General features: G+C 37.0%; 1 protein-coding gene across 1 annotated transcript in view; it reads left to right on the top strand.

The window, feature by feature from the left end:
• The window catches only part of VPS13A (vacuolar protein sorting 13 homolog A), a 272,036-nt gene extending 251,215 nt beyond the window's left edge, over nt 1–20,821 (top strand). The window contains exons 69-72 of the mRNA XM_069576302.1: nt 4,391–4,476; nt 7,842–7,965; nt 13,336–13,410; nt 15,310–20,821. Coding sequence (XP_069432403.1) covers nt 4,391–4,476; nt 7,842–7,965; nt 13,336–13,410; nt 15,310–15,360 — 336 coding nt within the window. The 3' untranslated portion in view covers nt 15,361–20,821. The remainder of the gene's footprint in view (nt 1–4,390; nt 4,477–7,841; nt 7,966–13,335; nt 13,411–15,309) is intronic.
• Nucleotides 20,822–26,204: the final 5,383 nt, after the last annotated feature.

Genomic DNA, 26,204 nt, shown 5'->3' with positions numbered 1-26,204 from the left:
AACATGTCTAAAGTACTGGCAGTTGTACTTGAAACCTCAGACGAACTCATTGATATTTCTGCCAAACTTTGGTCTTCATGCAAATACTACATGTGATTCCTAGTCCTGGTATTGCTAATTCTTCATTTATTTTAAAGGATATCACAAATTATTTTAGGAAAAGCATTAATACCTAACATCTATTTAGAGTAGAATAAGATAGAGTATTAATATTATACTGTTGGAACCCTGTTAACCTAAAAAAAATTAAGCCAGTCTGAGCTGCTTTAGCAGCCTTACATGGCAACAGCCAGCATCTAGAGATATTGAAGACATTTTTGAGGTCACGGAAACATGTGACATGGTGTAGTGAAAAGCGTTGAAATTAGAAATAAAGAAACCACTTTTTCTGAGCTCACTTTCATAACTTACATGTCTGAAGTACTGACCAAGTGACCCCAAGCAAGTCAGTTAACTGTAATCTTAACCTAATAACACAGGGTTGTCATGAGGATTAGATAAGAAGGACACTTAAATGACCCTTGGTTTCTTCATGTATACAAGGAAGACATTAGTTTGGATGAACAATAATATTCCTTCAGGTCTGAAATTCCAGATTTTCAAAATAATACAAATGATGTTTAGAAAAGTATAAAGGTTCATATGTCGTGAGTTTATAGAGTCAAATAATTTTATCAGGAAGTTGTGACCAAAGGCATGACATTTGTAGATTCTTTACAGCATGATGAAAGATGATTAGCTATCACATTCTCTCCTATCCATCTATGGGATTTAGTCCAAAATTGTCACTTCTGCTTATTAATCGTGTTGTTCTTCCATAGTTACATGTTTTAATGGAGACTGGCCAGTAAAATTTTGCTGCATGTTGAGTTATCTTTGACGTTTATTCAAATACATTCAAATCCTACACGTTTCAAAGCAGTTTGTTTGACCACTCATGTTTCAAGTTTTGCATTTGAGATTTTTGATGAACTCCAAAAAGCATTGCATGAATTACTTTTTATTAGCTTTCTTTTTATCAGATTTTATTGTGACTGTTGAAAGTGGTTTAATTATTTAAATGTACAGATCAGATTGGAACTGAAAAGTGAAAGGTGATGAAAAGAAATTAAGTTGAAATACCCAAGCCTAATATTGAAATAAAAGTTGCTTAGAATTGAACCATTAGATTTTATTTGAAGATTGTAATCTATTAATGGGGTTTATAGACTCTTGGCTTCTATTAGTAGTGCTATTTTTGAGGAAATAAACATTTGTATTCTGTATTTTAAAACTTAGCCATATAGAACAAAAGAAAATAAATACTTGCAAGCTTTTTTTCTTCCAATACCATAAAACTGAAACGAAGGATGTAAAATTATAAATAAAAGCTTCCCTTGTGCCTCCATCCCCATCATTGTCCTTCCTAAGCCCAGAGAAAAATGCTGTGAACAGATTTGGTGTGTTACCACCAACCCTTACAGAAATTATTTGTTTTTATGCAAATGTATGTGTTTCTACTCCCCTCATACATTCTCAGTAACTTAATTTCTTTTCAGATAGTATATCTTGCCCAATTTTCAGTATCAGTACACACTCATCTACCTTTTATTACCCTTGTAAGCAGGTTGTTTCTTTTTCATGATTGTATAGTGTCCTGTTGTATGCCTATACTGTAATTTATTTAAACAGTCTCCTGTTTTTGAACATTTAGGTTTTTTGCATTTAACACAATGTTACCATGAAGATTCCTATATATATTTCTTGGCATGGCTTTGCATAAGATAAATCATAGCAGTGGAATTTCTAACTCAAAGGATAACATTTATTTGACTTGAATTTTCTTGATTTTGAGTTAGGTTAAACATTTCCTCGTGTTTATTGTCAGATTTTGTGTTTCGTTGAATGACCTGCTTGTATCCTTACACATTTTCCTATAGACTGACTCCTTTTTCTTCCATTGGTTTATTCATATTGCTAGAATTCTGTATGTTATGATATTAGTTTTTTATCACTGTATTAACAGATATTTTCCTAATTTATCCTTTGATTTTTATTTTATTTCTATTTGCTTACTGTTTTGCTATTCATTGGTGTTTAATTTCCACATACTTAACCGTTCTTATGGACTTTGTGTTTTACATTTAGACCTTTACTGTAAAATCATAAAAGTGTTATTTTATTCTAGTACTTTTGTAATTTCATTTTGTGTAGTTAAATTAGTGATACATGTGGAATTAATTTGGTGGAAAGAGAGAAACAGAGATCTAGCGTTAGCCAGCAAGTTGCTTGAAGCATCATTTATTTGGAAATGCATGTTTTTGCCCAATAATTTGAAATGTCTTGATTTAATAAATACCTATGTTTGGATATATAGGGTTTTGTAAAATCCTGTTGCATTTTGGTCAGTTTCTGGAATCTGTATGCTTTCTATTGCTATGTCTGTATATAACTTCCACTAGCACCAGACTTTCATGCCTGCAACTTTATAAATTATATTAATGTCAGCTAGGGTAGTTCTTATTCTCCTTTCATATTTTGTATTATCACTTATTTTCATATAAATCTTATTATAATTTTGTCAAATCACTTTTTCCCCATCTCAAAACAAATTAACAAATGCCATCTTGGAATCACATTAAGAGTTCATGTATAAAAATAGGATAGAAGAGCAAAATCTTTATTACAATGAATTTTTATATCCAAGAATAAGACATGGATTTTCATTTTCAAATTTTCTATTATTCTCCTTAATAGAGTGTTACAGCTTTTATCATATAAATTCTGCATATTATTTATTAAATTTAATGTATAAACATTTTATCTTTTTATTACCTTTGTAAACGGGTTTGTTTTCCTTCCATTTTTCAAATTGATTACTGTGTTTTAAAGTAAAATTAACTGGATTTTGTAGTCAGATTTTCCAGATACTTTTTATCTGCAAGTAATTTCTACTCTTCCTCTCTAATATTTGATACTTCTTTTTAAAATAATTTATAATTTCTTAAAATATGACCCACTTTACCACTAGTTGTGCAAATTTATTTGCATAATTTGTTATTAATTTTTCTGAATCTGTGGTTATGTCCCTTTTTCATTTCAACTCAAGGAATTGAAGTTTAAACGGCCCTACTCACTACAGTAAATAGTAAAGTTACTCTTTTCCTCAATATTATGATCTTTGAAGTTAGAAAATGCTTCCATGCAGTTAATTAATTTGTATGTTTTATCCTGCTTTTTTTTTTTAACTTCTTTAATAAAAATGTCTATTGTATCTGCTTTCTAAAGCAACCTTACTATGAAGTCACTTGTTAGCTTTCTTCTAAATTGCATAATTTTAGTTTTTTTATATAGCCTCATGGAATACAGTTTTCTAGAATCTATATCCTCTTTTGGAATTTCTTCAAGAGATCTAACATTTTTATCTAAATTCTCAAGGAATCTTAGTCACAGTTACATTGCTTGCCTTTAATAAATAATAGTCTAGCCTGATATACATTTTAAATAGCCAGAGTAATTCCATTTTCAGAGCACATTATATTGAGAATATTAAGTCTATTTTGTTTATGTAGTTAACTTTAGATTTTGTGAGACAAAGAATTGTTGATCACGTCATGTACAGATAATGTTTCAGCAGTCTTAAAAGATAAAGTCTAGTCCGTGGACTGGTTCTGGGGTTTCCTGTCTTTCCAGAAATAATTTCCTTCCTAAATTTGAATGAATTGTGAGATTGGCAAAGAAAAGCATGTTTGTAAGGCAGATATGACAATTATAGGAAAGAGGCAAAGTGGGAGCTAATAGTAGTTTATATGATGCATATGTTTAAATATGTATTAGTGTTTACATGTGTTTTTGTACAGATATGATCAAATACTAATCTGTTTTCCAAGACAGAGTTAATGTGATTGTTTAATACTAACTTCAGTAGGTTTCACTTCAGTTCAGTCAGTCGCTCAGTCATGTCCAACTCTTTGCGACCCCATGAACCGCAGCATGCCAGGCCTCCCTGTCCATCGCCAACTCCCGGAGTTTACCCAGACTCATGTCCATTGAGTCAGTGATGCCATCCAACCGTCTCATCCTCTGTCGTTCCCTTCTCTTCCTGCCCCTAATCCCTCCCAGCATCAGGGTCTTTTCACTTAAACTTTGTAAAATAACAATATCTTCTAAAACTAGCATTAAACGCCAGTATAGCTGCAGTTGAGTAATCTTGAATAAAGTAGTACAAAAGGTGCTTTTTAAGAAGGAGCAGCAATGATTTTGTGAATATTCAACTTTCTGACAATATGTTTACTGTGTAAGTGTGTTAATGAGTTTGCCCCCTTGAGAAGCGTTTTTAGAGGATCAGTAAAGCATTATTTGTATTAGAATGGGATATCAACTTTCTCATTCTCTCACCTTTCTTTTTTAGGTCATCGAAAACGGAAGATTTGCAAAATACAAATATTTTACCCATGTCATGATCAATAAGACAGACATGTTAATGATTACCAAAAGGTAACCTCCTTTCTCTAGAATAATTTGATAACAGGTTAACTGACAATCACTCATGAAGTGAAGCAGTTGTTATTCACATCTTATTCCACATATTTAACACTGATTCATAGTAACTATGGGGCTTCCCTGGTGGCTCAGTTAAAAAATCTGCCTGTAATGCAGGAGACCTGGTTTCAATCCCTGGATCAGGAAAATCACCTGGAGAAGGGAATGGCAACCCACTCCATTACTCTTGCCTGGAGAATCTCATGGACAGAAGAGCCTGGTGAGCTACAGTCCATAGAGTCACAAAGAGATGCAACTAACACCTCACTTCATAGTAACTGTGATTCTCTTGCTCTGCAAGCCTCGTGCCTAAAACTGTACATGCATACAAATAAATGCATAACCATGCACAAGCATGACTTTAAGTACTTTTATTTGTTTCAACCAATTAAGTGGATATAGAAATTTCCCATAAAACTATGCTCTAAAGGGTGGGTAATACCATTCCTTTCACCTCTCTGAAAAAGTGTACAATTTCAGGTTACCCCAGAAGTCAGTAATCTTCTGGTTGTATCTGATCATTAGAATATATAGAGAGACTCACTCACATAGATGGGTGTACCATTGGAGACAGATTAGTTTTACAGCCAGATCTTCACATTGACCTGTAGACAGTAGAGGGAAAAATAAAAATATACAGTGGCATAGCCTTGGAACAACAAGTGTTCACAGGAGTTATTGTTGATATTATGAAACCTGGGGAAAGAATAAGCAAGTGCAGTTTTAAGATGGATTTCTGGATGGTAGGGAGTGAAAATGTAACTGAGGAGGAGAAATACAACTAAATAGAAAGGAGTGGCCTACTGATTGATACGGGTTTGTTCACTGCCAAAAGGGTGAATTTATATAAGCATCTTGTTGGTTCAAGTTGGTTATTGGACTTAGCAATCATTTTTAATGTTTCTAATCCTAATAATTTCTGAGCCCCAAATTTATAACACTATCTTAATTTTCTTGTTTAAAGAATAACATAAAGTAGTAAACTCACAGTATTTAGAAGGTATAAATGTGAGAGCCAATATTCTTTCCATCTCAGGTACTAGTCCCTCTTTTCCTAGAGGCAACTTGCTTTTGTTTGTGTCCTTGAAATATTCTGTGCCTGGGCAAGCAAAAATCTGCCTCTAAAAGCATATGTCTGCCTATATAGGCATGTTGTGGCTGTTGTTCAGTTGCTAAGCAATGTTTGATTCTTTGTGACCCCATGGACTACAGCACACCAGGCTCCTCTGTCCTTCACTATCTCCTGGAGTTTGCCCAAATTCATGTCCATTGAGTTGATGATGCTATCTAACCATCTCATCCCCTGCCACCTCCTTTTCCTTCTGCCTTCAATCTTTGCCAGCATCAGAATCTTTTCCAGTGAGTCAGCTCTTTGCATCAGCCAAAAGTTTGGAGCTTTAGTTTCAGCATCAATCCTTCTAGTGAATGTTTAGGGTTGATTTCCGTTAGGATTGACTGGTTTGATCTCCTTGCTGTCCAAGGGACTCTCAAAAGTCTTCTCCAGCACCACAGTCTGAAAGCATCAAGTTTTTGGCACTCAGCCTTTTTTATGGTCCAGCTCTCAAATCTGTCCATGACCATAGCTTTGACTATATTGACTTTTGTTGGCACAGTGATGTCTCTGCTTTTTAATATGCTGTCTAGGTTAGTCATACTTTTCATTCCAAGGAGCAAGCATCTTTTAATTTCTGCAGTCACCATCTGAGTGATTCTGGAGCCCCCCAAAATAACATCTGCCACTGCTTCCACTATTTCCCCTTTTATTTGCCATGAAGTGATGGGACCGTATGCCCTTATCTTAGTTTTTTGTATAGGCATACACATACATATCTTAATATAAATGGGAATCTATTATACCACCATTCTGTACCTTAATTCTTTACTTAAGGCCTATGTCTTAAAGAGTATTCCATGTCAGCATATGGGGATCTTTCTTAATTTGTAAATGACTGCCTAGTATTCATTTAGAAATATGTACTATAATGTACACCTAAGTTGTTTCTGAACTTTTGTATTTAAAGACCAGTGCTTCAGTCATTTTTGTTCATAGCAGCATTCAGTCATGTTTTATTAACCCTTCTCCCCATTGACTAAGGGAAGGGTGACTCATCAGAGTTAAACAAGAGTCATTTGCTAAGTTTATTATTTCCACATCTTGCAACATTTTAGAAATAACTTTCTTCTCAACATAGTGGACCTCTTTAAATGTGGTCATATAAACCTTGACAGTAAGCGTAATGAGTTAGTTTATTGAAAAATGATATTTATATTTAGGGTGTACTTTCTTTCCAAGTTTTGCACTTGAAGATAAAGGATCTTTGAATCAGGAGAGGAAATACTAAGTATCTGTAATAAAATTAGCTTAGCTTTGGTTTTTCACATGGTTGTAGATATTCTGGAAGACCAGTGGGTCTATTCCAACAGTGTCTATATTCTGATTGGTGAAAAAGGGATCAGAGACAGAAGATGGAGATGAAAGAAAGAAATCTTGATTAGCTGTCTTTTTTTTTTTTCCATTCTAGCCATGTATCACCTGTTTCTTTAATTCAGTCCCTTAACTTAAAGTATATGCCACCTAGAGAAACCTCTGATTGTACCTACAATTGATGTTTCAGCCAGAAAGACGACTTGGGGAAGAAAGGCCTTTGAAGGAAGAATTCAATAAAATTATTATAAACAGAATTATTTGCATCTCTTGATTTCTTTCCTCAAAATAATTGGGGGAGAACAAGAATTACTTTTAAAAATCTCTTTCTGGTAAAGTTTGGTTAATATATTTTATGGAGCATTAGTAACAAAACCACTTTTTCCTAAAGCACTAATTCCATGGAAGTTCTACAAAATATTGCTTGGTAACTGTTTCTGTTAACTTTTTCCTATTTCTTAATAAATTTCTAATATATTTCCCTTTATAAGTACTTTATTTTTTCTAATATAAGTATGTCATGCTGTACATTCCCTACTAAACATTGCTATAGATTTCATGTTTTCATTCTCATTTAGTTCAGTTATTTTCTAATTTCCTTTGAGATTCTTTGACCCATGTATCTTTTTTTTTTTTTTAGAAGAATTCTGTTAAGTAAACATTTGGAAGTATCCTTATTTCTGTTGCTTGTTTTCTGGTTTAATTTCATTAAACATACTGAGAAAATGTTTTATTTCAGTTCCCTTAAATTCATTATAGTCTTTTATGACCTCGAATGTGGTGTCTCTTAGTGAATGTTCTACATGCCCTTTCAAAAAAGGTGTATACTGCTTTATTATATTATTGGATGTAAATCCTTCAGTTTTTAAAGTGGATTCTTTTTTCTCTTTTTGAGTGGTGTATTGTTTGTAACAAAAGGAACATTTGGACAGCTTACTTGTGAGTGGCAGTATAGTTTTGATGAGTTTACCAAAGAGCCATTCATTGTTCATGAGAGAAGACTGCGCATCGAAGCAAAGGTATGTTGAATAGAATTTTTTTTAACACTTGGTGCTGAAAACAACACATTAAAATAGTCTTGACCTCTGTAATGTTTCTACCTCTTTTATAGATGTGGCTTTATCTTCGTATGGTTATTCGTTGCACCTGCTGTCTTACTCAGGCTTAAAGAAACAGGCCAAGAAGAAATGCACTTTTGTTCTCTCACATTGACAACATTTGTGGGCCCTCATTTCATACTCAGTAACAGAACTGTACCTTCCTCGTTGCTATCTAAGGCACTAAAGTGAGGTATTTGTATACCTCAGAATCCCTGGCAGTTGCCTACAGAATGTTTTTCCCTGAAATCCTCACTAAGGGACACTTAAGAAGTTTTCACTGTAACAGCCTGTGTCAATAGTTCTTTTGTCTTTTTATAGATGTTACCTTCCTAATTCAATTGTAGTCTTCTTGAATGCAGAGACCATTTCTCTGATTTGTAGCAGCTAGTGCAGTACCTGGTACTTGGATGTTGATATAAAATACAGAAAATTGCTAGTCATTTGGTAAATCATCAAGAGTCTCAATATCCATTGTAAGTTGTATTGACTACTCTCAGTACTATAGGTGATACAAAGAAATATAAGATGATATATTTGACCCCAAGGTATTTACTAGATACCTATGTGGAGAAGGAAATGGTAACCCACTCCAGTATTCTTGCCTGGAGAATCCCATGGACGGAGAAGCCTGGTAGGTACAGTCCATGGGGTTGCAAAGAGTTGGACACGACTGAGCGACTTTTCTTTCTTTCTTTCTTTCTTTATGTGGAGGGCCACTTTGGGAGTGGCTATATTAATCCAGAAATACGTGATTCAGGCCAAGTTAGTTTTGTTCATTGTTATTTTTGTTTGGTTTGGTTTTGAGGGTTTTAATTAGTTCATATAACTGAGAAGTCAAAGTCTATATCTTGTGCCTTAATTATGCTCTAATGACATCATTAGTATTTATCCTCTCCCCTTCCTCTCCTCCTTCATTCTGTCCATCATTCCGTCCATCATTCCCACCCCCATCTCTAGGTTCTACTTTCTTCAGTGTGGGCTTCATTCTCAAGCAGTCTATCCTTTGGTGACACTGTGACCAGAAGAAGTTCCAGGCTCATATCCTACTAGCTCAGCACAATGAAAGCTTCTCAGTGGTCCTGGGCCACCTTTGATCACCTGCTTATTCCTAAACCAATCACATTAGCCAGTTGGCCAGGGGAGGGTCATGGGATCAGTATGGTGCTACCAAGAAGGAAAGGTCAGCTCTATATGAAGTTCTAGCAGTAAGACATGGTGAGAAGTAGTTACCCAGAGGTGATTCAAGAAATTGTTACTGGAAGAAGGGGCATTGAACACAGTCAGAAACAACAGATTTCTTCTAGGCTAGCCTACAGAACAGAACTGTGCCTAGGTCCTATGCTTAACTAGTGAAGACCATTAGTTCAGTCTTACCATTCATTTCAAAGACATGGGGCAGCTCTTAAGTAGACTGGATGTTAGTTTCTTAGCATCTTAGTCCATTTTACCCAGTGAGAATTTGTCTGATTCACTCAGAAAACGAAAGACCCTGTGGCCACTTAGGAAATAATGAGTAGCCCCATGTCAGTAGGTGCCCAGTATGCTACTGGAGATCAGTGGAGAACTAATTCCAGAAAGAATGAAGAGATGGAGCTAACGCAAAAACAACACCCAGTTATGGATGTGACTGGTGATGGAAGTAAAGTCTGATGCTATAAAGAGCAATATTGCATAGGAACCTGGAATGTTAGGTCCATGAATCAAGGCAAATTGGAAAGGGTCAAACATGAGATGGCAAGGGTGAACATCAACATTTTAGGAATCAGCAAACTGAAATGGACTGGAATGGGTGAATTTAACTCAGATGGCCATTATACCTACTACTGTGGGAAGGAATCCCTCAGAAGAAATGGAGTAGCCATCATGATCAACAAAAGAGTCCGAAATGCAGTACTTGGATGCAATCTCAAAAACAACAGAATGATCTCTGTTCTTTTCCAAGGCAAACCATTTATTATCACCGTAATCCAAGTCTATGCCCCAGCCAGTAATGCTGAAGAAGCTGAAGTTGAATGGTTTTATGAAGACCTATAAGACCTTTTAGAACTAGCACTCGAAAAAGAGGCCCTTTTCATTTTAAGGGACTGGAATGAAAAAGTAGGAAGTCAAGAAACACCTGGAGTAACAGGCAAATTTGGCCTTGGAGTACAGAATGAAGCAGGGCTAAGGCTAATAGAGTTCTGCCAAGAGAACTCACTGGTAATAGCAAACACCCTCTTCCAACAACACAGGAGAACACTCTACACATGGACATCACCAGATGGTCAATACTGAAATCAGATTGATTATATTCTTTGCAGCCAAAGATGGAGAAGCCCTATATAGTCAGCAAAAACAAGACCAGGAGCTGACTGAAGCTCAGATCATGAACTCCTTACTGCCAAATTCAGACTTAAATTGACGAAACTGGGAAAATCACTAGACCATTCAGGTATGACCTAAATCAAATCCCTTGTGACTATACAGTGGAAGTGACAGATAGATTAAAGGGATTAGACCTGATGGACAGAGTGCCTGAAGAACTATGGACAGAGGTTTGTGATAGGAGACAGTGATCAAGACCATCCCCAAGAAAAAGAAAGGCAAAATGGTTGTCTGAGGAGGCCTTACATACAGCTACGAAAAGAAGAGACGCTAAAGACAAAGGAAAAAAGGAAAGATATACCCATTTGAATGCAGAGTTCCAAAGAATAGCAAGAAGAGATAAGAAAGCCTTCCTCAGTGATCAGTGCAAAGAAATAGAGGAAAACAGTAGAATGGGAAAGACTAGAGATAAGAAAATTAGAGATACCATTGGAACATTTCATGCAAAGATGGGCTCAATAAAGGACAGAAATGATATATGGACCTGACAGAAGCAGAAGATATTAAGAAGAGGTGGAAAAATACACAGAAGAACTGTACAAAAAAGATCTTCATGACTCAGATAATCATGATGGTGTGATCACTCATCCTGGAATGTGAAGTCAAGTGGGCCTTAGAAAGCATCACTATGAACAAAGCTAGTGGAGGTGATGGAATTCCAGTTGAGCTATTTCAAATCCTAAATGATGATGTTGTGAAAGTGCTGCACTCAATATGCCAGCAAACTTGGAAAACTCAGCTGTGGCCACAGGATTGGAAAAGGTCAGTTTTCATTCCAATCCCAAAGAAAGGCAATGCCAAAGAATGTTCAAACTACTGCACAACTGCACTCATCTCACACGCTAGTAAAGTAATGCTCAAAATTCTCCAAGCCAGGCTTCAACAGTACGTGAACCATGAACTTCCAGATGTTCTAGCTGGTTTTAGAAAAGGCAGAGCAACCAGAGATCAAATTTCCAACATCCATTGGATTATCAAAAGAGCAAGAGAGTTCCAGAAAAACATGTATTTCTGCTTTATTGACTATGCCAAAGCCTTTGACTGTGTGGATCACAACAAACTGTGGAAAATTCTGAGAGATGGGGATACCAGACAACCTGACCTGCTTCCTGAGAAATCTATATGCAGGTCAAGATGCAACAGGTAGGACTGGACATGGAACAACAGACTGGTTCCAAATCGAGAAAGGAGTAATCGAGGCTATATATTGTCACCCTGCTTATTTAACTTATATGCAGAATATATCATGAGAAATGCTGGACTGGATGAAGCACAAGCTGGAATCAAGATTGCTGGGAGAAATATCAATAACCTTAGGTATGCAGATGACCACCCTTATGGCAGAAAGCGAAGAAGAGCTAAAGAGACTTGATAAAATTGAAAAAGTTGGTTAAAACTCAACATTCAGAAAACTAAGATCATGGCATCTGGTCCCATCACTTCATGGCAAATAGATGGGGAAACAGTGGAAACAGTGACAGAATTTACTTTTGGGGCCCCAAAATCACTGCAGATGGTGATCGTAGCCATGAAATTAAAAGATGCTTGCTCGTTGGAAGAAAAGTTGTGACCAACGTAGACAGTTTATTAAAAAGCAGAGACATTACTTTGTCAACAAAGATCCATTTGGTCAAAGCTATGGTTTTTCCACTAGTCATGTATGGATATGAGAGTTAGACTATAAAGAAAGCTGAGTGCCGAAGAATTGATGCTTTTGAACTGTGGTGTTGGAGAAGACTCTTGAGAGTCCCTTGGACTGCAAGGAGATCCATCCAGTCCATCCTAAAGGAAATCAGTCCTGAATATTCATTGGAAGGACTGATGTTGAAGCTGAAACTCCAATACTTTGGCCACCTGATGCGAAGAACTGACTGAAGGCAGAAGGAGGAGGAGATGCGGCAGGATGAGATGGTTGGGAGGCATCACCAACTCAATGGACATGAGTTTGAGTAAACTCCAGAGTTGGTGATGGACAGGGAGGCCTGGCATGCTGAAGTCCATGGGGTTGCAAAGAGTCAGACACGATTGAGCGACTCACCTGAGTGGCTATTAGGCTCTGCTTTAGCCCATATTGCATTTTTTCGGCTTTTTTTGTTTTATCTACAAGAATAAACTTCTTATCTCCATGATTTCTTCCTCTTCCACTAATATCAGCAATCATCCTTTTTTTTTAATAGAAGAATCTGATTTCTTCTGAAGTCTATATGCCTGTTTAGTCTAATTACTTAATAGAAATTGTTAGACTAGTAATATACTGCTTCTATGTCCTTACCCATGGTTAATAGAAGTAGTCACCACCCCTCTCTCTTCTTAATAATCCCATTCTTTCTATTTGTCCCTCTAAAACTTAACACCCACCACCATCCGACAATTCTTCTCTGACAAGTACTGAACAGAATACTGAAAGAGTCAAAAAAAAAAAAAAATTGGAGGACAGTCACATAACACTGACTGTGATTTCTTTGATTCTGAAGCTACATTTTTATTGCATTCTTTAAATAAAAGGAATTGCATTGGTTTAAAATGTCAAAAGTTACAGAAACACAAACACACATGCACATAATTATACACCACATGTATATGTATTCACACACGTGTACATGTACATTATTTTTCAGCTGATTATCAGGAGTCCATGGCCAGAAATCAAGAACTATCTGAGAGAGGGAAAACACTGGCACTGCTTCTAGATGTATCTCCTTCCTATCCTCTGTGCCAACCTTTTATGGCTTTATAAAGCAATTGAAATCTCACCTAAAATTTTTTGTCTTAGATTTTGTGATAATTGATGGGTTAGAATTTTTTTGTTTGTATTTAATTCTTCTTGATTTCTCATTCTTGGCTTTTTTTTTTTAAATGGCATTTCTTTATTTGTATTTCTGCAACTAGATTTCCATTTTAATGAAGTACTTACTCTGTTTATAGGAACGGGTGAAGTCTGTATTCCATGCCAAAGAGTTTGGAAAAATAGTTAACTTCAGAACCCCAGAGGATGCAAGGGTAAATATAGTCAATCTTTTACTTAAACACATAGCAGCTTCTCATTTCAAAGCCATGTAAGTTGTACTGATATTAGTCTTTAAGGCAGATAAGTTGTGTTATTTTTTAATTTTATGTTGTGTTTTGATGATTTTAATATATGTAACTATGTGATATTTCCCCCAAATTATTTTTTTCATTAGATTGACTTCACAAACCTACTTGTTTTTGAAATCAAATTGCTCTCTTATTTTAAATCCTAACTGTAATATTTGCCAAAAAATAGAAGCCAACAAACAAAAGAAATTAATTCACTCTAATGCTCATCTACCAGTCCAGCAGTGAAAGTATAGTGCCACACTGTTTATTTCTCTACTGTGTAGCTGTAATGATTTTTTAAAATTTAATTACTATAGCCTTGCACAAGGAAGAAGAGCCATGCCTGTAGTCAGAAAATCTGATTTTTAAATACTGGTTCTGTTCCTTCTTGACTTTAGGACCTTGGGGAAGACAGTTAACCTCAGTTTTCCCAAAATGTGAATTAGGTGAATTGAAAAGCACTCTACATGCTTTAGGGATTATGGCAATTAAAAGTATGTGCACTGTCAAGAAAAGGAAGACGAATTGATTATCTACCTCATTGGTCACAACTTAGATGCTATTCCTGACACTGAATTGTACTCACTGTATTGTGAAACTTACAAATAAGAACACATGGCTTCTTTGCTGAATCGCTGGGCCCCAGGCCTCTGTGTTGGTCCTGGCTGGTTATGACTATTTACCAGTTCACTTCTCACACCTGGAGGTCAAAGCAGGAACCTCTTTCACCCATACATGTGTGCCTTGTATCATTTAGCAAGTGCTGTGCCATTTTCTGTGCAGACATTGTGATATAAGGTAACACTGACATACTAACATAGAAAACTGGAAAGGGGACACGTTAGAAAGAATGATAAAATGACTGGAGCCTCAGTATGCATGTTGCCTGGAACAGGGAGACAGTGTAAAGCATGATGATAATATGACTTGCAGGCCATCTTCATGTTGCTGAAGGCAACATTACCTTCAGTTTCTCTGTAATAAGTTTTCTGTTTAATCTCTGTCACCATATTATTTTATCTCAGAAAGTTCTTTTTAATCTCCCTGCTCAGCCAGAAACATCCAGAAAAAGCTGCTGAGCCTAGTTCTCTTTCTCTACTTATCTTAGAGCTGTTCCCACTAGGTTCTTCTTAAATAAAAAAGCACAAATATATCTGCTTGAGATTTTCATAATGGGAAAACCCTAGTTATCACTGACTCCATGGTTTTTATTTGCCATATAGGCCAAATGATAATAAACTTTATCGGCAGAAAGTTTCCCATTTCATTTCATTTGCATTTTGAAATTTCAGATCCTTTGAAAATAGAAAATATGTCATGAAAGCACCTGTTAATATACTCAAGAATGTTGCTATGCTACTACTTAGTGTAGAATTACATGTATTATTCCTACTCTGTCAGAACCCAATATACAGAATGATGAAGGTTTGTGATACAGAATTGGCATAGGTTGGCAGGAATTCTGCATGGATGATTTTTACCCTATGCCAGAGTTATTCAGTCCAGCTGTCAAATTACCCTTCTCTCTTGGGAGGGTTCATTTTACTTTTCTTATTCTGAAGATGAACATCTAAGTCCAGAGACCTTAGAATGGTATTATTACTAATACCATTTGTTAAATCAAACCCAGTACCATTGTTCCTGAGTCACCTGGACTATTTAAGTGAATGAATGATCTCTCCTACATAGTGAATTTAGTTCTTGGCTGTATCAGTATACACCTGATTAAACTGAAGATAACTTCTAGATTTTCACTCATTACATTTTGTCATTGCAAGTTCACTGAAGTTAAGTAAATGTTGCTTCATTTCCCCACAACAGTGGATCCTGAGAAAGCTAGAAGAAGCAAGAGAACCTTCCCCGAACCTCTGACAGAGACCACTGCCTGAAGATGTACAGCAATAAATCATTACAGTTTCTACCTTGTACCTTCTGAAACCTGTTTGGGAAGTGTAGTACAGAAGTAATTTCAAGTACTTTTTTAAAAAATTCAGAATCAAGTAAAACAGCTACATGAGTCAACTATTTCAACTCTTTGAGGATCCATTTAGTTTTCTAATTTGAATCATGTATCCGGTTAAATTCTGATTACTTTATAAAAGAAGTATTTCTTTTATGAATCTTAAGTATTTGCTCCAGGTGATTCTCTGTAATGATGGAGAAATTGCACATATTTAGCCTGAATTTAATGGAGCTAAATTGAATATTCCTAGTTCACATTTTAAAGTTCTATCATGTTTACATCAAACTCCCTGAATGAATGATAAGTAGATGATGAAATCAGACATTGCCTTAGTACTATCAAGATAACTTTGGTGGTAGTTTCTTTAGAAACATGAAGTTCATTTTACAGATAAATATTTTAGTATGATTTTCCTTATTTTTTTAAATAAAGGGTAGATTTAAATTACTATTTGAAGTACATAGCATGACTATGAAAAATAATCTTTTTTATTTTATATGATACAAATTGACAAATACCCCTTCAAGCCTCATCTTAAGAAAGGCTTGAAGAAATGAGTGTCATACCTGAACAGAGAAAGTCCCTCTCAAAACTTTAAAGCCTTAGAAATACTTCCTCAAGCCAGCATCTTGAGATCTACTTGGTTTCCCAAGGTTATATTTTTAATAGATTGCTGACCTTAAAGGAAAATTCCTGAGGCCTTAACAATACCAGCTTCCTATTCACTGGTAGTATGAAATAAAATTTTACTGTCTTAATACAAGTTATGCTTCAGAATAGATAGCCCCTCTCTGTACAAATGTAGGATAAATATATATACCCTAAAATCTAACCTAATAACTTATTCTGTTGGCAATAAATTGAGAATTTCTGATTTGCTTTGTCTTATTCAAATGAGAATCATCACTCTTTCTAAGTGTATAGCTCATCCAAACAAAAACCATGGGCAGCAAATTAGTAAAAATGTCATGGGGGTTTTTTCCCTTGGTTTTTACCCAAGATCCTTGTACCTTTATATTAATGAGAGTTTTCAAGTGAAAGAGGATAAATACATGATTGTAAACCATGAAGAGAACAATGCAGTATCTTATTTATTGAATAAGAGAGTATTTGATGCATGTTGTACATGCCACCAAATTACTATAAACTGTTTTTAGAATTGGAGACTGTATAAGAACTTAATGGTTGTGTAATTCTCATATTCCTTGAACCCTTGATTTATTGTAAAAGCTAAAATAAACAGCATGCCAGACTGTAATTGTATTTCTTCCTGACCAAATCTTGCTACTAAATACTATGGATTTTCCTCTGATTATAAAAACACATTGTTTATTAATAATAGTTCCTTCAGGATTTTTTTTCTTTGCTGAACATAAATTTAATCACAAGATGACAAGTTTCGAATCTCATGATAGTGCATGTTCCCTTGATGGCCTTTGTTCAAATTAACATATACTTTTTGTCTTTTGCTGAGCTCCGCCAATTTTGCATACATTAGAATTAAACCTAAGAATAGAGGTAGTCAGAAATCTTTGTCCTCATCTGAAGTGTTGCTTTACTGGAGTTCTAGTCAGTGTCATTAGCCAAGTGCCTCATTACCTACTCCAGTTTCATGGTTTTATTCTCAGAAAGAATAGAGACCCGTCACTCTTTGGATATCCCATTGGTAAAGGGGAAAAGTCTTAATAGTGTAAGGAGAGAAATCCTTCTGGTATCCTCTGGAGGCCAGCCAGAGTGGGTCTTGTCACTAGTACACATGCAAAGCCAGTGTGCCCGTTTTTCCTGTTCCCATGCCAATGAGAACCTAGAAATATCTTTTCTTATTCTTCCTCCCCCATCAGTCATCTGTCCATCAACATCTCCAATCTGTCCCTGTCTCTGGAATAGAAAGACCCACAGTTTCAAAAGCACTAGTTTTATCAGTTGTCTAAGAAGCTTTTTTTCATCTAAATCAAAGAACATAAGTAAATCACTAATGAGTCAGTCTTTTTATCATAACATTTTACAATTTACAGTTACATGTTTGATTTCTGTAGTCTTTTTCTTGAATATTACAGAGTTCATAATCTTGGTATTTAAAAAGTAACCTACCTTAAATTATATTTAACTATGTTTAGTGGTTCTCAGCTTGAGAACTTTAAACTTGTCTTCATTGTTTGGTAGTTGCTGTGGAAAGGGGTCCTGAGTATTCTGTCCTTCATCTCTTTCTATTATGTGTTAGCTGTTGCCCTATACCCTTCATGTATCCTGATCTGTGATTATGTATGAAGCTGAAGGCAGAGTGTCTGTTCCTAGCCAACTCGCCTCCAGAAAACTATAATCACTACAGAGCAACTTTGATTTCGGATACAGAAAGAAGCCTGTAATTGCTTCACATTTACAAAATACCCTGTGAACCAAAGAGCGTGTGCGCTTCGGCAGTGGCTCCCCAACTACAGTGTGTATGCTGGCTGCTCCTTCCCTGGAGTTAGCAAGACCTTGGAATTTTTCCCAGGCTCACTTCAGTGCAACTGCATCATTTCCTGGTCCCTAAATAATCACGATTAGCTGTGGCAGTCCTTCCCTGTCCCTCTCTCTGCCATAATCCTAATCAGTCCCCAAACTATCCTGTGGCCTCCAAAGAAGATTTTCTGAAACTTATTTGTCAATTCTATCATAATTATCTCCATCATTTCTTCCAACAGTAGTAGTAATAATACCGTCCCAGTGAGTATACACATACCTAACTCATCTCTTAGAAATATCCTGTGAAGTAGTATCCTGTTACTGTCTGGTAAAAAGTTAAAGATGCTACTTAGTGCTGAATTTTATGAACCTTATTTATTCACTCATCAATGACCAGTTTTTGTTGGTACTTTTCAGGCCCCAGTATTAAAAAGATAGCCACAAGGTACTGGGTTAGTTTGCCTGTGGGAACTGAAAGTGTTTGCCGAATACACTGAAGGTAGAAGTAGCTGTTTGGAAATGGACGTATTCATGCCCCAGCCACCATAGGTCAGAGAAAGCTGTTTGGATTCCATTGCTTTTACCTTCTCTCAAGGTCAGCTAAAATCCTCAAGGATGGTGTTTTTCAAACTGTAGGTCTTAACCCATTAGTGAGCCATGCAATCAGTTCAAGACCAGCATATTTTCTTAATGGAATAGAAAAGAAAAGAGCTTTGCAGGTAACAAGGTTAAATATTGTTTTAGTTAAATAATTAAATAATCTATATACTGTGTACTGGGTCACAAAATGTAATTTCTTACTGTGAATTGCAGTCTGGGGGAGGAGGAACCTGAAAGCCACTGCTGTAGGAGGCATGTAGCATTCAATGATTGTTGAAACAGTCCGGATCATGCCAAGCCTTACTTTACCTTGGGTAAGGCGCAACAGACCCACAACTCAGGGAGTCTTTAGGTTGTGAGCACTGTCTTTTTCTATTGAGGGAGAAGATAGGATAGCTCTTATTTTGGAAATGCTTTCCTTTTCTGGTATATATCAGATACCTGTGTAATATGTCCCACCAAGTATCAGTGGTCTAGAAAAAGCATAGAAAATTTAGATCCACAAACAGCTCCCAAAAAAGATCACAGAATATCCTTTAATTTAGTGTATTTCCTCCTTTCTCCCACTAAGCATTTTACTAGGATTGGGCACAGACGTTCTCCTTTTAAGGATATTGACTTTGCTCCATCTACCTGCCATCTGAGTCACCAAACGGACAAAGGCAAATGGGGAGCTGATTCATAGGTCACAATCTTTTAGGGCCGAAATACTTATTCTCTGTAGAGTGCCAGAAAATGCCAACACTTTTTAGCTGAAAATAATCAAATTTCCTAATTTATGTAGGATTCAAGTAGAAAATACAGATAACTTGATTCTTTTTGCAAGATTCAATGCAAAATTTGTTGAATCTGGTTTTCTTTGGTGCTACCCAGTATCACTGATTGCTCTTTTGCATACCCTAAATGAGAACCATCCGCCCTCCTGCCCAATCCTTTGAAATATGCTTTTGAAATTATACCTTACTAATAGTGCTGTACCTAATCAAGCTAGCACTCATTGGTTAAACTTTTTAGGATTCTTATAATCTTTATCTTTGATCATTGCCCCAAACAGCTATCAGTGCAGACCTTTTCTCCTGTTTTGTTTCTCTCTACCCCAATTGGTGTAAAGTAGTATTTGTTCCAGGGCTATCAAAGGCCAGCGCAAGGACTGAGAAGACACTGGATCCTACTCTTTTGCAAACCATCACGTTTCTTTAATTGAAACTGTTTTTTACTTTATTTCCTGTTTTGTAAAAATAAATTGTCCCATGTAATTAAAAAAAAATGTTTCACTTTAGAATTACAGATTGGTTCTTTTTTAAAAGCATTATTGCATTTTCCAAAAAAATTATAATTTTGTTTACACAGTGAGCCATGTAAGATGTGAAACTTCAGATTTTATAAGTTGATACTCATATATTTTTAAAGTTTTTATCACTTTATACAAAGTCATTTGTATTATAGTTTAGCAACTGCTGTATGTTTGTCAACCTGAAAATCCCTGTCACTGAGCACCATTCACATTCATTTACTGTTGCTTTGATACCTTTAATAATGGGTTCCTTCTCTTGAGGTCCTTGTAACAGGAAACCCTGTGAGAGTGTTATAATAAAAAGTCCAGAAGTGTACTTAAAAGAGATCATGTTGGAAAAATCCAACATTTCTTCCTATGCAGTCATACCACTAGCATTCCATTGGCTACCCAAAAGTTTCCAACTCAAAAGCTGAAGAACATTCAAGTAAAAATGTAGACTACATTGAAATGTTCTCATTGTCAGTTTTATACCTGCATTCACAGACTGTTAGAAATTGTATCTGGGACTTGTTGCAAGGTCAGATTGTTAAGACTTTTAAAATGGTTCTCTGTATGTGAATATGTATTTTACATATAAAATTGAATTTTTCAGGGAATGTGCACTTTAAAAATATTTCCTTACTAATGTTTGTATTGACCAAATAGCCTTTGCTTCTTTGGAATGCTTATTCTTTAGTGAAAATATGCTTCTTGATGATGATAGTATTTTAAATGTCTATTTCTGATTCAGTGCAATATTTCCTTGTACTTATGTCTGACCCAGTTGCCTGTTATACAGTCCTTGCCTTGATTTTGTGTGTTCTGATGAGATAATTAATTTATAAACACAAAAATTACAGTGAAGTTCTTGAAATTGAACTTAGTCTTTTTCCTCCTGAAAATTGGTTTGCCATGCTCACCAGTGACTTTTTCTAAGTAATGATTTCTTGCTATTGGTAGAATTGAATTGCTTGGTCACATGACTACCCGGTTTAACTCTGTGTACCTCTTTCAAATAAATTGAGTAAAATAAAAATTTCTGATCTTCAGCCTGCCTCTGTGTTTTAGTTACTGGATAGAAGTAAAAACATTACCATTAAGTCCTCTCTCACCTATCTAAACTCTGCCCTCTTTGCGTCCTAATAAATCTGGATAACTAACAGATTGCCCAAGGTCCTGGTTTTGCAGTCAAAACTGACAGCTTTCCAGCCTTAGCATGAACACTGCTGACCAAGAGCTTGAGTGGTAATACCTTCCTGATTCGTAAGCACCAAGACTGTGCCGCCCAGCCTCAGAAAACTTCAGACAGCTCATTTCCATCCAAGGTAAGTAAGGATTATATTTTGAAAGGAGGGCTGAGAGAGAGAATTTCCTACTTGCAGAATTAATATTGACAGAAATAAGTAATTCGCTTCTAATATGAAGTGTTCAGCCTTTTTATGACTTGTTACTGATACTTAAGTGACTCAAAGCCATTTTCTTATGTGCTTTGTCAGCCAAAGATAAAAATAATAACCGAGTGCTAGAATGTGTTTAAAAACAAAATTCCTCATTGTTTAATTGCCCTGGTAACTGATTCTCTTGAGCGCTTTTCACATGTTAATTGGATGATCAGAAGAGGTTCCTGACCTTTAGAGCATGGTGCTCAACCCCCACCTCAGGTTGTTTTGCTTTTTGTTTGTTTCATTTCTAGATATCCTTGACAGTGACTTCTCCATCCTTTGGGGTATGTTTTTTCTTTAGGTATTTTGTTATTGATTAATTTTTACTTTGTATTAAAATATACTTGATTTGTATGTTTCATGTATGCAACATAGTAATGCAATGTTTTTTAATTTTTATTTTATATTGGAGTATAGTTGATTTACAGTGCTATGTTAGTTTCAGGTATATGGCTAAAGAATTCAGTTATATAGATGTCCATTCTATTTTTGATTCTTGTCCAGTATAGGTTATTATAGAATATCGAGTAGCATTCCCTGTGCTATATAGTTGGTCTTTGTTGATTATCTGTTTTATATATAATAGTGTATATGTTATTCCTAAACTCCTAATTTATCACTACCTTTCACAGTTACCCTTTGGTAGCCAGAAGTTTGTTTTTGAAGACTGGGAGTCTCTTTCTGTTTTGTAAAGAAGTTCATGTCTATCTTTTTTTTTTTTTTTTTTGTAAGATTCCACATGTAAGTGATACCTTAGGATATTTGTCTTTCTCTGTCTGACTTAACTTAGTATTATAATCTTTAGGTCCATCTATGTTCCTGCAAATTGCATTGTTTCATTCTTTTTTTGGCTTAGTAATATTCCATTGTATATAAGTACCATGTCTTCTTTACCCGTTCCCTTGTGATGGACATTTAGGTTGCTTAGATGTCTTGGCTATTGTAAACTATGCTGCTAGGAACATTGGGGTGCATGTATCTTTTCAATTATGGCTTTCCCTGGATATATGCCCAGGAATTACATTGGTGGATCCTATGGTAGTTCCATTGTTTATATGTACTGCATCTTTCTTCACTCATCTTTTGATGGACATTTAGTTTGCTTCTATGTCCTGGCTACTGTAAATAGTGCTGCAGTGAACACTGGGATGCATGTATCTTTTCAAAGTATGGTTTTCTATGGGTATATGCCTAGGAGTATGATTGCTGGGTCATACGGTAGTCCTATTTTTAGTTTTTTAAGGAAACTCCATAACATTCTCCATAATGATTGTACCAATTCACATTCCCGCCAAAAGTGTAGGAGACTTCCCTTTTCTCCACACCCTCTCCGGCATTTATCATATACATTTTTGATGATGGCCATGCTGACTGGTATGAGGTAGTACCTCATTGTAGCTTTGATTTGCATTTCTCTAGTAATTAGTGATGTTGAGCATCTTTTCATGGTGCTTTCTGGCCATCTGTATGTCTTCCTTTGAGAAATATCTACTTAGGTCTTCTGCCCATTTTTTGATTGGGTGGTTCATTTTTTTGTTGTTAACTGCATGAGCTGCTTGTATATTTTAGAGATTAATCCCTTGTTGGTCACTTCATTTACAAATATTTTCTGCCATTCTGTGGATTGTCTTTTCATTTTGTTAATGATTTCCTTTGCTATGCAAAAAGCTTTTCAGTTTAATTAGGTCCCATTTGTTTATTTTTGTTTTTATTTTCATTACTCTAGGAAGTGGATCAAAAAGTATCTTGCTGTGATTTATGTCATAGACACTTTTCCTTTCTCTTCTTCTTCTGGAGAAGAAGAATTTTATCCCAGAGGTCTCTGAGCCTGTCCTCATTTCTTCTCATCCTGTTTTCTTTATTCTGCTCCTCAGCTATTGCCACCATTTTATGTGCCAACTGACTTATTCTTTCTTCTGCTTAAGTTATTCTGCTGTTGATTCCTGCTAGTATATTTTCGTATTTCAGTTATTGTTCATCTCTGTTTATTTGTTCTCTAAGTCTCCTGCTGCTGCTGCTGCTAAGTCGCTTCAGTCGTGTCTGACTCTCTGAGACCCCCATAGATGGCAGCCCACCAGGCTCCCCTGTCCCTGGGATTCTTCAGACAAGAATACTGGAGTGGGTTGCCATTTCCTCCTCCAATGCATGAAAGTCTCCTAGCTCTTTGTTAAACATTTCTCATGTCGTCTTGGTCTGTGCCTCCGCTCTTTTTCTGTGATCTTGTGTCATCTGCACTATCATTACTGAGTTGTTATTCATTTAGACTGCCTGTCTCCTCTTGTTTGTTCTTCTGGTTCTTTACCTTGTTCCTTCATCTTGAACATTCTTCTCTGCCATTTCATTGTGTGTGACTTTCTGTTTGTGGTTTCCTCTCCTCAGGCAGCAGGATCATAGTTCCTCTTGCTTCAGATGTCCTCTGCCCCCTGGTGGGTGAGGTTGGTCCAGGGGCTAGTGCAGGCTTCCTGGTGGGAAGGACTGGTGCCTGCCCCCTGGTGGGTAGAGCTAGGTCTTGTCCCTTTAGTGGGCAGAACCATGTCAAGGGGTGTGTTTAGAGGTGGCTGTGAGACTTTAACTTTTCACTTTCGTGCATTGGAGAAGGAAATGGCAACACACTCCAGTATTCTTGCCTGGAGAATCCCAGGGATGGCGGAGCCTGGTGGGCTGCCATCTATGGGGTCGCACAGTCGGACACGACTGAAGCGACTTAGTAGTAGTAGTAGTAGTGAGCTCAGTACAACTTTAACAGCCTGTCTGCTGATGATTGGAGCTGTGTTCTCTGCCACTGCTGGTGGTTTGGCTTGAGGCATCCTAGCCCTGGAGCCTACAGGCTATTGGGTGGGGCCAGGTCTTGGTGCCAAAATGAGTACCTCTGGGAGAGCTCACGTTGATCATTATTCCCTGGGCCTTCACTCCCAGTGTCCTTGCCCCCATAGTGAGCCACAGTTGACCCCCACAACCCCAGGAGACCCTCTAGTGCCCACAGGTAAATCTAGCCCAGGCTTCTGTGGAGTCACTGCTTTGTGCTGGGTCCCAGTGCAGGTGAAATCTTCTGTGCACCCTCTGAGAGTAGAGTTTCTGTTGCCCCCAGTCCTGTGGAGTTCCTGCACCGTAAGCGGTCCTACTGACCTATAAAACAAAACTCAGTGCTCTGGGGGCTCCTACTCCTGTCAGACCCTCAGATTGGAGAAGCTGATGTGGGGCTCAGAGCTCTCACTCCTGTGGGAGAAGCTCTGCTGTATAAATATTTTCCAGTTTGTGGGTCACCTTCCCAGTGGATATGGGGTTTGGTGATTTGGGGTGTGCAGGTGCAGTGGCCTAGGCACGCTCCCAGTAGGGCGGGGGCAGCAGTCGGCCCCTGCTTATGTGTCTCCCAGTGGCCCATGCACCCCTGGGACAGCAGGGCAGTGACTGGCACCCGCTCCTGGGTTTCTTAGTGATGGTGGCAGCATGCACACTGGCAGGATGGCATGGGCAGCGCTGGCACTGCTCCTGTGTCTCCCATTCTTTGTTCTCTGATGCAAAATGGCCTTGGCTATTCCTGGAATGTTACTATTCCAGATTACATTTTTATATCATTGTCAGGCTCCACAAAAACTGTTGTGTTTGCCTTCATTTCTTGAATGAAGGTTAGCTTTTAAAGCTTAATGCCTCAAAAAGGAGGATGAAGGGGAGCAGAATATGCCATCCCCAAATATGCCTCTTTAGCAAAGGGATTATTTTGAGCAGGTTATTTTCAAGAAAAGCTCTAAAAATCTAGTAGAAATTACTCATTTGCAGGAGACATTTACATTTATGAGATAAACTTTTATTTGTAAGGGTGTGTTTCCTAATCTGTACCAGAAAGAGAAAGATGACTCTAAATCACAAGAAACTATTATCAATGGAAAAGATACCCAGCTCAAATCTGCAGAACCACCTTACCCCATTTACTATGTTTTTCCTGGTAACTTCTCATAACTAGCCTTCTCCCAACATTCTTCTGGTGTCTTTAGCTGAAAAAGGTATTTAAGGTGATGGCCTGGGCCACTGAGGGAGTTACTCAGTTTTCCAGGGTGTCTCACGTGTAAATAGGAGGTATATATGTTGTTTTCTATTTTTCTCCTGTTAATCTGTCTTTTTTATTATAGGGATGGGGTCTCAACTAAGAACCTAGAATGGTAGGGGGGTAATCTTTCTTCCTCACTTAACAGTTTGGTGACCCATGATGGGACCTGCTGAAACTGTACTTCCTTTGGAGCCTGAAGACGGGAACCTGGAGAACCGGCAGAAGCCAGCAGAGTAAGAATTCTTAGGAAGTAAGCTCTCTCAGATCTCTGTCTATAAGGCTCAATTGAGAGAGGAAGAGGAACTTGCACCTTATTCTTTCCTTTCCAAATTTAGATTTACAGAAGAAAATATTCGTGTGCATTAGTTCCTTGAGTATAAAGACTCTGGCAGAGATTTTGTTATAAGTACTCTCATTTTCTGTTGATCCCTTTCCCTTCCAGAGATGGTCACTGACTTACATTGTCTGTCTTTTGTGTCATTTTTCATAAGGAGAACTGCAGTCAAGATGAGGTTTTCTTCCATCTTGTTCTTTTGTCTTGAGAGCTTGGCTTTTCGACTGTCTAAAACTATCTCTAGTCATCACCAGCTGGAAGATGCTAGTATCGACTTGTACGTGGCAGCCACACAGTAGGATGGAGATTTGAAACACACAGTGACAGGTAGCATTCCCACTGTGTAGCTCTCAGGAGAATTTGTCTGAAGGGGCCCCAGTCCATATGGGGCCAACCTTTGTTTGCATGTCAACCTTTGTTGTCTTGTTAGTGGTGGAAAAGTCCCATTCTACTAGTGTCTGCCTGGTATTACAGATGAGCAGATTTGTGACTAGAGGTATTTCATGTTCTCACAGAAAAACCCAAGAGATTGTTTTCAGTACATCATTCTGCCCTGTGACAAAGAGGGTCTTTAATTTCTTAGGGCTAACTCTGGGAGTGAACTTTCTAGA

The sequence above is a fragment of the Ovis canadensis genome, chromosome 2 (genome assembly GCF_042477335.2).
Source record: "Ovis canadensis isolate MfBH-ARS-UI-01 breed Bighorn chromosome 2, ARS-UI_OviCan_v2, whole genome shotgun sequence".
NCBI lineage: Eukaryota > Metazoa > Chordata > Mammalia > Artiodactyla > Bovidae > Ovis > Ovis canadensis.
Note: the sequence above shows the minus strand (reverse complement) of the source record. Positions and strands in the feature narration are given on the sequence as shown.